Below are 13340 nucleotides of genomic sequence, written 5' to 3'. Positions count from 1 at the left end.
TGAAAGGGAATTCCATCAGTGGGAATTTGACTTGCGTAATAACTAGAAAATTCTAGCTAGGTGCCGCACAAAGATAAACCCCCGCCCATTGCCATCTCTAAAATTTTATTGGACCATGGCGTCCTCAAATGAGCTAAGCGAAGCCCGTGGCAAACCGGCACACAGGACAGGAGTGTCTATCCATTGCCAACAAAGGCATTAACAGCACAAAGCTAAAACCAGCTAACCGTAGAACTTTCAGAATCCAGTGGGCAAAAACACGCTAAATCCACGCTACCTGTTTTTGCTCTTTCATTACTCTACGCAAATGCTGGGATAGTAATCCGCAAGCCAAACGACATCGTCTCCGCATTGCTCACTCTAGTATTCCACAGCCACGTGCCAAACCTTCCCCCCAAACTTGGCCTTCTCCTTGGTCTTGGAAATATGCGCAGCCACCCAGAGCTATTTATTGTCCTGCGAATTCTGTTTCATTTCTTTTACAGCTGGCTCTCTGTTCAAGAATCCAAGTAACCGGTGACTGGCCGACGTGTTTCCGAAATGGTGGATTCCGGCGATTCTCAGATGAAGTTAGCAAATGGCGATTCTGGTTATGTGCTTGAAGATGTGCCTCACTTGACTGATTATATTCCTGATCTCCCTGTAAATGATTCTTCTCTATCTGTTTCTTCATATATAACTCTTTACACGTTTTGGATTATGCTACGCGTATCTCGACTTATATGAGTAATGCATGTGTCCATTTTCCTTCTTTCCTAGTAGATCAACTCTGCTTTAAGTGGATAAAGAAACGAACTTGAAGCTTTTGCTATTCTTGTTAATCTATCGTTCAAGAGGGGAGATTTGTTTTCATTTTTCATTTTGGTTTTTGTTTGGCAGACTTATACAAATCCATTACAAGACAATCCCTCCTATTCAGCAGTCAAGTAAGCCAATCTTTTGCTGTGTCTTCGGCTTTTAATTGGCCTCATTAGTTCTTGCTTTACAGAATCATGGTGATTCCTTTTTGTGGTTTTTGATTTCAGGCAGTACTTTGTTAATATGGATGACACTGTTTCTCAAAAGGTTAGTTTTGTTGTTTATGTTGCGTCGGTTAAAATTATTTGTATCGGTTACACTGGAAGAATATTTTTGGATATAGTTATCTTTTTAATGGGTGTTCAATGAATTCCTTGATGCGATTACTTGAACACGGAAGGACTTGACGCTGAAAGAATGGTTAAAACAACTAGAACTTTCTAACCAATTGATAGCTGTGTTTTTGGAGTTATAAAAGTTCTTCTCGAAATTTAACCATCTATTTTTTGATACAATTGCAATTGAACTTGAAACCTTACAGCCCCAAGACAATTCCACTACCACTCAGCTAACCTTCTTTTAATCAGGGTATTTGAGTAACAGTTTATTTACTTATTGTGATTCATAGATTGTTGTTCACAAGAATGGACCGAGAGGGACACACTTTCGGCGTGCTGGACCTCGCCAGAAGGTAACTTACTTTTATGGTGTCTGAATATGTTCAATTGATTATGTAAACCATTTGTTAAGGGCATTATGAACAGTATACTGCTTACCTTCTTGCTGGTTTGTGTTTGATGTGCTGCTCAGGTGTACTTCAAGTCTGATGAAGTGTACGCATGTATTGTAACATGCGGTGGTCTGTGTCCTGGGCTGAACACAGTGATCAGGGAGATTGTTTGTGGCCTTTATCATATGTACGGCGTTAGCAAAGTTCTTGGGATCGATGTGAGTCAGTGAGTGACTGCTTTTTGATATGCTTCTAATTCAATATAGCTAATCATAGCATTTGAATTTGATACCTGAACATACTTAGGTGCAACTGAAGCATAGTATTTAAATTTTTTTAAATAGCCTTTTTCCGTATACATATTTGAGTTGCATATTCAAATCCATTGCTTATCATGCATTAAGAATTTGACTACTCTGGTTATGGCATGCAGACAACTCACCCCTTCCTTCTCTTCTTTGCTCTCAATATTCTGGCAATTTGAGTTCTCATGATAATTTGTAGCACTTTTGAAGCATAATGTCTTTTGAAGATTAAGATTTGTACTTAAAGATTTGGAAGTCTCACAAACTCATTCTGTTTTATACAATTGTAGGGAGGCTACAGGGGTTTCTATTCCAAAAATACAATTTCTATGACTCCTAAATTTGTCAATGACATTCATAAACGCGGTGGTACTATCTTGGGGACATCACGAGGTGGCCATGATACATCAAAGATAGTTGACAGCATTCAGGATCGTGGGATTAATCAGGTCTGCATGTGTTAAGATTTTTCAATAAATTTTAATGGACATAGATCCCTTGTGAAATTAAAGTCCATTTTTTTCATTTTTGCAACAAATTCTTTTATTAGGACTTGACTCTTGTTTCCTCTGTCCAGGTGTACATAATTGGAGGTGATGGAACCCAGAAAGGAGCAGCAGTCATTTATGAGGTACAATTTATATACAACACTTGGTAAAAGTATAAGTTTGTTCTCAGAGATGATGTTAAACATGACATAACATTAGCTGTGAATTACTATGAAAATAGTGCAGTCATTTAGTTTAATGATTAAGTTTTATCTCAATAAGGAATTCTATGGAATTATGTATGTCAAAAACTTGAAAACTTTCTTCATGTATTTATTTACTTTCTCCCCTTAACACCTTCTTCACCAGGTTGAATCATTTTTGCCTAAAAGTATATGTGTGCATGTTTCTTTCACTTTTGTTCGATAGAAGAATTTGCTTTTCCCATTTTATCAATTACATCAGTATTTGACACTTCACAGTTTCTAATTTTGGTACCTTCTTATAAAGTTCTCCATATTTGACCAAAGATAACTACTTTAGGATAAGGGAACTTCTGAAGAATTGTCAGTTAATATAGTGGTTTTTCTATCCTATGCCTACTGAGATATTCAGTGTGTCGATGCAGACTTGAATTTTACACACATGATTTTGCTTGTTTCACATAATGTTTGCCATCTGTTGATTGCCTTTTTCATTGCAGTGATTTTATGAACTATTTAAATTTAGAACTGCATGGTTCTTTCTGCACAGGAAATCCAACGACGTGGCCTAAAAGTTGCTGTTGCTGGAATTCCAAAAACCATTGATAATGACATTCCAGTACTTTCCATCACTCATTATACTTGTTATGACTATTTAATTGTTTTCCTATCATTTAACTGTAGTAACCGTTTATTAGTTCTTGAATTAACTTTGAGTTAAGTTTCCTTATTTTGGTTCAGGTTATTGACAAGTCCTTTGGTTTTGACACTGCGGTTGAGGAGGCTCAACGTGCAATTAATGCAGCACATGTTGAGGCTGAAAGTACAGAGAATGGTATTGGTGTTGTGAAGCTAATGGGGCGATATAGTGGTAAGTTAGTTATGGACAGATTGACAATCATGTTCACATAGTAAACCACTCTACCTCTGTTTTAATGGTCATTATTTATTTACTACCTTTGTTAAGCCTTTGTCCAGTCTAATGGGTATTATCTGTGTAGGATTCATTGCAATGTATGCTACTCTTGCTAGCCGGGATGTGGATTGTTGTTTGATTCCAGAGTCACCCTTCTATCTTGAAGGAAAAGGTGGCCTTTTTGAATTCATTAAAAAAAGGCTTAAGGAGAATGGGCACATGGTTATCGTTATAGCCGAGGGAGCAGGACAGGATCTTCTTTCAAAGAGCCTGCAATCCATGGACCAGCAAGATGCTTCAGGAAATAAGCTGCTCCAAGATGTTGGGTTATGGATATCACACAGGATCAAGGTATTGAGATGGAATAATTTGCTGATTTTTCTTATTTTGCCATTTTTTGGGTGTAGTATGTGAAGCATTTTCTCTAGGGACAGTCTTGAGTAATTTTAACTCTGGTGATTGTTTGGGTTGAGAATTACTACTAAAACTCGTTTTGTTCTTAATCTTATGCTTTGTGGATTTTCTTTCCCATCTATCGCATCTTAAGCATTGTGCATCAAATTTCTTTTTCTGGGAACTTCTATTTGTGAGAGTTAGCCCCTATGGCATGGTTGAGTGGGATGACCCTATTGTATCTTCAATAGAGGGTGTCATAATTGAATTTGATTTTTGAATAAGATAGATATTTTAACACACTTGGGTGAAAACTTATAACATAAAGACCTCCCTGTAAATTATATATTGATTATGAGGAATTTTCTGTCATCTAATTTGCAGCCTTATTTGTTTTCCTTTTCTTTTTCTGTTGTAGGACCATTTTGCAAAAGAGAATAAGATGAACATCACTCTTAAATATATTGGTATGTGTGCCTTGGATTTGTCTTATTTCTTTGTTATATTTCCACTTGTATTCAATTCATGTACACATGTAAATGACTGAACAAATCATCTGGCAGATCCTACATACATGATCCGAGCAATTCCTGCCAATGCATCTGATAATGTCTACTGCACACTCCTTGCTCATAGTGCAATCCATGGAGCAATGGCTGGATATACTGGCTTCACCGTTGGACCTGTCAATGGTCGACATGCTTACATTCCTTTCAATGTATGTTCCTCTATCTTCAAAATATCTCTTAATGTTGTGGAATTAGTTGGTGACTCGTGGTATCAACAGCCTAAGGCCTTGTCTGCTTTTTAGGTAACCACAGAACTCAGTTCTGGCTGAGTATTACACCTCATTAACTGGACTTCTGTACATTTTTATTTGCTGTTCAACAAATTACAAATGAGTCAATTACAAGTGAAGTAGAGTAGTTTCCAATTTGAATGAGCCAGTTTTGGTCATATTTGAAATCTCAATTTGCGTACTGAATAAGTTTGAAAACTAAATTTGAGTTTGTTTGTAAACATTTTTAAACGTACGCTGACAAGCTTTAACAAACTAAATTCTGAGCTTTTCATTTATTGTATGTTGGTCATGGTTCACACTAATGCTTAACATTGGTATCCTTTCTGTGAAATTTTCTTTTCCAGCGAGTCACTGAGAAGCAGAACAAGGTAGTCATTACTGACAGGATGTGGGCAAGGCTCTTATCTTCAACTGACCAGCCAAGTTTCATGAGCCCCAAACCCAAAGTTGTAAATAAAGCCAAGAAGCGGGAAGAACCTGCTACCTTGTTGAATGGAAATATTTGAAAGCGACGTAAAAATAATTAGATATTAAAGACATTACTACGTATAAGAAGCTCTGTTTGTTATTCATGTTCAATGCCTTCTGTTTCTAATCAGTGGTTGCTTTCCAAGTGGCTTACTTTTTTGTCATAATCAGAAGCTGGCTTCTTTTTTTTTTTTTTTTGGTTTTTTTCCTACAGAAGCTGGCTAGTTGAGCGAATGATCGAGAATCGATTTTTTTTTTTATATATATAGATTTGAGAATTGAATCAAATTGTAAGATTAGATAAAAAATTTTCAAAATTAATTAAAAATTAATATTCTAAAATATAATTACAAAAGATATATGATAAAAGAAAAGGATGTTTTGTAATAGAATAAATATTTTATAATTATGTGATTTTATGTTATAAATTATAAATTCTTCAATTGTAATTTATTTGGGTGTGCTGCAATTTTCATTTAAATTTGAATAAAAAATTAAATAATAATAATGATGGTGAAATTAAAAAGGTTAAATAAAATGTCACAACTTAGACAACCATAATTAGAGAAGTTAAAAACGGATAAATGGTCCCTCTTCAAATGGTCCCTCTTCAACGAAGCTTAAAAACGGATAAAACTTCTTAAACGTTTATTATGTATGTACGTGTGACAGGTGTGTTGAGTCGACTCAAAGTTCCTGTGTGGCTAGAGGGATCTCAGAAGCGACTTGAAAAGCAATCGAATGCCTCGGGATTGTAATTGGATAATAATAATAAAAAAAAAAGGGCATATGCCATTGCTTGTAATTGGATAGACGAAAATAATTCAACATACATTAACAATCATTCAACACCATAGTACATACATACTGCTGCCATGACACAGGTCTTGGCAGCACCTGAATATTCACATTCCAACCACAAAGTTCTTGTGATGTCTCCGCTTAAAATCTTCCACCCATGATTAAGGCAAGTCAACCCCTATATGTGCCAGAGGGATCAGCATTCTGAACGATCCAAGGATGCTCAAGTAGCTTGTGCAAAGGCAGGCGCTGTGCAGAGTCCTTGACAAGCATCTATCGTTAAAGGGGAAAAAAAAAATCTCAAATTTAGGCATCATTCCTTGTGAAAACTACAAATGTGACAGATGTGGTGGATTTTTAAAGCTTTAAAACAGATTTTCACCTGACTAATTAGGTCCTTGGCAGCAGAAGAAACGGCAGGTTTAGGAGGGAACTTTAGATCCACTTGCACAATCCTGTTGACAATAAATACATGTCAGCGATACCAAAAAGACCAATATAACATTCACACTTTAGTTATACATGGAAATAAAAACAACGGTCATCAATTGTAGCATGAAAATACAAGGGAATTTTCAAGCAAACCTATGGTGGGAAATTCATTATCCTCAATTATTCATTCATAAAACTTGTAATCATTAACACAATGTCTACATGAAAAATATTTGTCCTATGTAATGTTGCATGTTATATTCACCCTTGTCCACTTTTTTCTGTTCATGTTTTACCTTCTGTATGTGTCTGAGTGTTCCTTGGCCTCAAAAGGAGGTACCCCATACAAAAACTCATAACACAAAACTCCCAGGCTCCAGATATCAACACTAGCATCATGCTCTACGCTTTCCACTGCACCATCAACAATAGCATCAGTGAACATGAACCCATAATGATGTGTTAGAAACAAATCAAAGCAGCAATGACAGAAACTTCCTTTGTCCTATCCAATGGTTTTTATCTACATACCCATCTCAGGGGGCAGGTAATCCAATGTTCCACACATCGTGCGTCTACGATTAAATGTATGCACCGACCAACCAAAATCTGCAATCTTCAGCTCACCCTACAAAAGAAGCCAAGATTCACATTGTAAGCACATATGTCTATCAATCAAGTTAAATGTTAAATATTGTTAAGGATGTCTGCCAGTACCTGTGCACCAACTAAAAGGTTCTCAGGCTTGATGTCTCTGTGAATTACATGCTTGCCATGGCAATAAATCAGTGCCCGAGCTAATGATGCAACATACTACCACATTGGTAACATGCATGAACAAACTTGTAATCAGTTTTAAGCAGAAAATGAAGAGTCATGGCAAATAAGACACACTAGTTTTAAGCAGAAACTGAAGAGTCATGGCAAATAAGACACACTAGCATCAAAGATGACTTCGAAATATTCAAAGCAATTGAAATGAAAAGAAGGAACATGTACTTGTATTAAACTAGTAATCATATGAAAAGTAATTAAACTTTTAAATGAAAGTTGAGCCATAAAAATAACTCACCGTAGCAGCACGTCTTTCACTAAAATATTTAGACTTCTGCAATTCTTTGTATAGTTCACCCTTTGCTGCATATTCTAATATCAAGTAAACTCGTTTCTGCAACAATTATATTAAGACAAACACATTAATATAATTTTCAAGCATTTTCAAATGCTTTTGAAAGACAATAACACAAGGATCCTACAAAATACCTGATCGTAAAAATAACCATAAAGGCGCAATATATTAGGATGTCGGAGATGACTTTGAATTTCAACTTCCCGACGAAGCTGGTGTTCAACTTGTGATTGTTGTAACTGGCTCTTAAAAAGCACCTTTAGAGCCACAATTTGATTGCTCTGTTTCAGGTGACACACATCTCATTAGTCATACAACTGCCATTAAAAATTCCAAAGGATACAAAAGAAAAAATTTTACAGTTCAGATCTAGTAGCAACTCATTTGAGAAGAATAAACTACTAGGACATGAAAGATTTAACAAAAAAAAAAACTCATATCTCTTCTCCATTTCCTGGAGTTTCTTCATTAGCAAACATAGAATTTAGGAATACCACCCCGAAACTAAATCATTTAATTACAATTAAAACTAATCACTTCACAACGGAGGGTCAATTGCAATCAATAAGCAAACATTCAACCAGTTAAAGATTTATCTGCATCCATAACCATAAACAATAGTAAGAATAATGATAAAATACGAAATGCTATGTGATCTATGAAACTAACCCTCTTCTCTCGGGCTAAGTAGACGTGACCAAACTTTCCTCGACCAAGAGGCTTTCCTATGTCGAAATCATTCAGCGTCCATCTTCTTTTCTCTGCGGCCGCCGCTTCTGGAGTAGCCTGTAGCAAGTAAAAGCAACAATTGAAGTCAAGAAAGTATACATAGGTTTTCTATTCTATTTTTTCTTTTAAAAATGGCGTTTCAAAACACTAATACCAGATGTGTTTCAAACTAACATTTTATAGCTCAGATTTAGTCAAAGTATTTCCAGATTAACATGGCAAAACCTCATGTTCCCATGCATGAAATCCGCTAACCCTAAGAACAGTAAGGGTAAAATCCCTATGCTCTATTTCAGACATTAATATTTAGAATTAAAAATAAAAATAAAAAAAGATATTGTAATCATGAACTCGAAAAACTTCTATTCTACATTATGGGAATAGAGACAAATAGAAGCATCGTTTCTTTCTTTCTTGCATTCTGCGCATTGTTTCCCAAGAACCAAACACGAGAAAAAGGAAACACTGGTGCCAATTTAAAGAATCAAACAAGAATAGCATTTCAAGAAAGAAAAATTGACATGAAAACAAGATTTCAAACAGAAATCGAAGGATAAAAATCCAAAGGCTGATCAACTCACATCATAAGCAATTACAATACAATTCTTTTAAGCAATTACCTCCTCCTGCGCTTGAGTCTCTGCAGCTATCGCCATGAGAAAGAGAGAGATTTGGAAAGAGAGAAAGTAATTGAAGGAGGGAGAGAGATTGGTGGAGACGAGGAGAGACAAAGAAGGAAAGGAAGGGGAGGCCCTTCAATAAAAGGCTTTGTAACGGTCGACTTAGTACGACAGGCCACGTGGTCCAATCCAGCTCGAGATCCTTTTAAAAAACTTTGTCTTTTGCAGCTTTGGACCAAGGAGCGTCTTCCCGTTCGCAATGCCGATATAATGAGAAAGACGTGAAGTCTATCGTCACAGCACCGGTGACATTGGTGGGTCACTGAGTTATGTTGGTGGGCCTCATTGGGCTTTTGATATGACGGCCCACTTAGAAATTTAAATTTTCTAAAAATTACAAAAAGAAAAACTTTGTGATTTGGAATTTTGGGCCGTTTCGTAATTTGACTTTTCACAAACATGCACCGTACGCTATCTTCCACTAATAAAACATATCCCAACTCCGATCGAAAATGTTGATATGACTTGGTACATAAAAAGGTAGATTTGAACTTTTTAAAATTAAAATGGACATTAATTTCATGAGAACATGTGACCAAAAATGAATTTAATTAGGTTAAAATTGAAATATAAAAGATCAATTTAGCCCAATGGTGTGAGGTTGGTCGTTGCCATCCTTAGACTCGGCCAAAAGCTGGTTTAGAATCAGAATTAAATCAAAATTTATTAAATTTATTTTTGATTCGAACCATAAATGAGTTAGATCTAAATTGATATACATGAGATTGAACAGGCTTTTAGTTATTAAATTTTTTAAAAAATTATGAACAATTCTATTTGAGCCTAAATTGATTGAATCGAAATTTAAACCTGAACAATTAAATATACACAATTTCATTTCTAAGTAGATTTAAACTAAAACCGGCCTAGTGACGGGTCTAGCCATCCTTTGTCAGTCCCAATACCTATTTGGGGAGGAGCAAAAAATAATTGGAGTAAAAGTGACGCTGAAACAATTTTTTTATTTTATTCTTTTAATTTTATAATAATTAAAAATGTTATTTTATATATTATCTTATAATATTATACTCATTTATATTAAATTTTTTTATATTATCAAGTTGTATTTAAGAAAAGTGACAATTTTGAATAATAATTAATGGTGTGTTTTTAAAGTAAAATAATATTTTTATATTTATATAACTTTTATTTTTATATTAACATGAAGATGAAGACGGATTGGAGTGGTGGGAGCCAATTAATTCCATCACTGTCCATGACCATTAATGGTGATACAGGCTAAAAATAGGCTGCTTCATAGGATACTAATGCCCGATTTAAGAGTTGCACAACAAAAAATGGGAAGTACTTAACCTAATTTAGTGTCCCTTACTCTGATTCTCTAGACTTGAATTGGCATTTTCGACCCCGATTCTTGCATCATCAAAGAACATCGGCCCAATCCGGAAAAACTAAACATCAAGCTCATGAACCTACCTCTAGTTGATATTTAAAAGGTGATTGGCATAAGAACCAACTTATACAAAGGCAAGATATTGGTAGTATCCCGACTACTAATGTGAGATAAAGCACTTCACACAAAAATTAAAGCATGCATCAAGCATTTGCATGAAGATAATTCAGACATAGAGTCTGACACAAGCTGCTCGGACACCATATTGGTATCTAGTACGCTATAAATGCTTTCCCAAGTAAAAATTCTAACGTAAAAATATTATATATTGAGCCTAACATAAAGCCAATAGCTCTAATTTATTCTAAGGGTGAGCAATAAACTGTTTTAATCGAAAAATTGAACTAAAAGAAAAATAGGGTTTTAAGTTTGGTTCCATTAATTCACTAAAAATATCAAATTAATAGAATCGAATTGATTTTTGATCTGTGCGATATTGGTTTACTTAGGAGAGTACTATTCTGTTTGAACTGAATAAACTGAACTAAACCGCAATAATGCAGTAATTCGGTTTGGTTTTTAGGATAATTTAATTCAATTCGATTTTACATTTTAAGAATTTTGGCTATTTTGGTTTGATTCAGTTTTGGAGAGAAAAAAAATCAGTTGAACCAAACTGAATCGAATTATTTTATTGATTTTTAAATTGATTTATTTTTATAGGGAATTTATAAATTATAAGTAATTTTTTATATATAAATTATTTAATTTCATTGATTAATGGTTATAATTTTAAATCAAAGTCAAAATCAGACCAAAAAACTTGAAAATCAAGTCTAAATTAAAAAATCATCAAAACTCAAAACTGATTGGTCCAAATCGAATCAAACCAAAATAGAGTGGTTCAGTTTGATTTTTTATTCATTTAGGTTCAATTCATTTTTTAAAATATAATAATTCAATTAATTTGATTTTAATAATTTAGTTAGATTCGATTCAGTTTGAACCGAATGCTCAGCCCTAAATTTACTTTCTCAAGCCCTTTTTTCCTCTTCAGTTTTATTTTGCTGTTCATGGCTCCAGTCCACTTCTTCCTTAAAAGTTTTTCACTACCCTTTAGAAGTTGTTTATGGCTTCAACACCTTCACCTGCCTATTTAGTGGTGCCTTCAATATGTCACTATCAAAACTCCTCTTGTCCCTTTCTATTCTCATGAGTCATGACTTGAAGACAAAGACACAAATGGCACATGCATAGGCAACTTCTTCTAATCAACGTAAAGACCTGAGCTCAAAGGCCCAAGTTATGATATAGAGACCTAAGCTTAGAGACTTACATCCTCTTCCAATCAATAATGCTCAACTCTTATCACCCTCACTCTTTCCTCACACGAAGACCAGATCTACAGAAACCCGACCGTCGACCTTTATTGTTTACTCGATATCTCCTTTGCAATTTCATTTGCTGTTGAGACTTGATTTTGCATTTTTATTTTTTGATGGCTAACTATTTCTTGCTTTGTGATTATTGCTATGATTTTTTAGGTGAAAATATTTATGGGTAATTTTGTTTGTCATTTAAACTACTATGGAATTATTGTGTTTAGACTTAGTTTCACATTTTAGAAACTTGAACTACTGTATTGTTGAATGATCTTTTTGCCTCTCTTTCTTTCTCTATGAAACCAATGATTGAGCCAAACCGAACCTGATCAATTCTATTTGATTCAATTCAATTTCTCTATAAATTTTGTTCAATTTGATTTTCATTTTATGTAAGTTTAATAATTCAATTTTTCAAATTTGGTTTGGTTTGGAACCAAATTGACCAAGTGCCCACCCCCTAATTTACACTATGGAGGACAAGAGAGTTCCTCATGTTAATCAATAACTAACTTAGCCATCAAACCCTGCACAGCAAAGACCCCTCTAGTGAAAACTCTTTTTTCATCTTCTAGAAGTTCAAGCATCCTTGCACCAATAGAGATATGTAGTTCCCACTCGTCCACAATTATGACTACTACATGCCACTCTCTTGAGGGCATGCCCTTTATTCTATCTCACCTATTTTATACTTATGATTTTTTTGTTGAGTCTCTATTATTTTATATTAGTTACTAACTTAAGCATTGTTTGGCATTGAGTTTCAGAGTCTGAAATTGCTTTTCTGAATAAAAGCACCATTTTAGATGTTGTTGAGAAAAACAGTTTGGAAAAAGCTATTTTGTTATTTTAGTATTTTTATGACTAAAACTGATCAAATTTAATTTTTAATTATTTTTTAACACTCTCTAACTAGTATATTTAAAAAGGTAATTTTCTCAACCGCAGTTTCAACAGTAATGCCAATTAGGCCCTTAATCATTGGAGGTCCCCACACAAAGGGAACCTTATATCCATGATTTTTCAACCCACAATAATTGGCATCATCTATGGGAAATGAATTAGTGTTTCCCTTCAAATCCTAAATGACCTACTGCAAAAACCTAACTATCTTCCAACCCATTGAAAACTTTGAAAAAGGTCATGCAAGACCCATAGAAACTAAATCACCAAGAAAGAGATTAGTGTCCAAAGTTTAGATTTCAAGAATAGAGATCAAAAGGCTTGAAGGCTAAAATCCCAAAGAAGGAGATCAACACCCAAAGACTAAGCTCTAGGAAAAGGAATTGACATCCTAAGGCCAAATTTCTAAGAAAGAGAGATAAATATTTAGGAACACCTCACTACTTGAAGCAAAAAGAAATTAGTTCCATAAAGCTTTTGACTCTGTACATATTTAGTAGTCATTTGCTACAGCCATCTCATATGTTCAATGTCCCTAAAATGGATGTTTTGCTCACAAAAAGACAAACCCTTGAGTTGAACAATTCAAAAGGCACAACTAATATGGGTTAAAAATATGCACACCACAAGATGATGATAAGTGGCGCCATGAGCTACCCCCCAGGGAACTGATGTCCAACTTGAAAGTTTTACAATAAAGAATGGGAAGGACTTGACCTAATTTCATATTCCCTACTCTAACTCCCTAGGCCTAAATTGACATTCCCAACTCCAATTCTTGCATTCTTATAAGATATTGATAAAGGAGTGGAAGTATGAAAAACATA

At 34.7% G+C, this 13340-nt stretch overlaps 2 protein-coding genes across 2 annotated transcripts; one reads left to right on the top strand and one right to left on the bottom strand.

The window, feature by feature from the left end:
• The first annotated feature begins 263 nt into the window (after positions 1–263).
• Positions 264–5214, top strand: LOC110667064 (ATP-dependent 6-phosphofructokinase 6). The gene is made up of 13 exons (XM_058129874.1): positions 264–642; positions 880–926; positions 1026–1065; positions 1427–1489; positions 1609–1746; positions 2124–2282; positions 2411–2464; positions 3075–3143; positions 3266–3395; positions 3526–3791; positions 4252–4300; positions 4397–4551; positions 4980–5214. Exons 1-13 carry the CDS (start codon positions 541–543, stop codon positions 5139–5141), a joined length of 1434 nt encoding a protein of 477 aa, XP_057985857.1. The 5' UTR covers positions 264–540; the 3' UTR covers positions 5142–5214.
• A 661-nt stretch (positions 5215–5875) lies between these two features.
• LOC110667065 (serine/threonine-protein kinase Aurora-1) lies at positions 5876–9046 on the bottom strand. The gene is made up of 9 exons (XM_058129875.1): positions 8815–9046; positions 8135–8251; positions 7600–7746; positions 7409–7504; positions 7054–7149; positions 6868–6964; positions 6633–6750; positions 6287–6359; positions 5876–6177 (listed from the first exon to the last, which is right to left on the bottom strand). Exons 1-9 carry the CDS (start codon positions 8848–8850, stop codon positions 6076–6078), a joined length of 882 nt encoding a protein of 293 aa, XP_057985858.1. The 5' UTR covers positions 8851–9046; the 3' UTR covers positions 5876–6075.
• Between the last annotated feature and the right edge of the window lie 4294 nt (positions 9047–13340).

Source organism: Hevea brasiliensis, chromosome 11 (genome assembly GCF_030052815.1).
Source record: "Hevea brasiliensis isolate MT/VB/25A 57/8 chromosome 11, ASM3005281v1, whole genome shotgun sequence".
NCBI lineage: Eukaryota > Viridiplantae > Streptophyta > Magnoliopsida > Malpighiales > Euphorbiaceae > Hevea > Hevea brasiliensis.
Note: the sequence above shows the minus strand (reverse complement) of the source record. Positions and strands in the feature narration are given on the sequence as shown.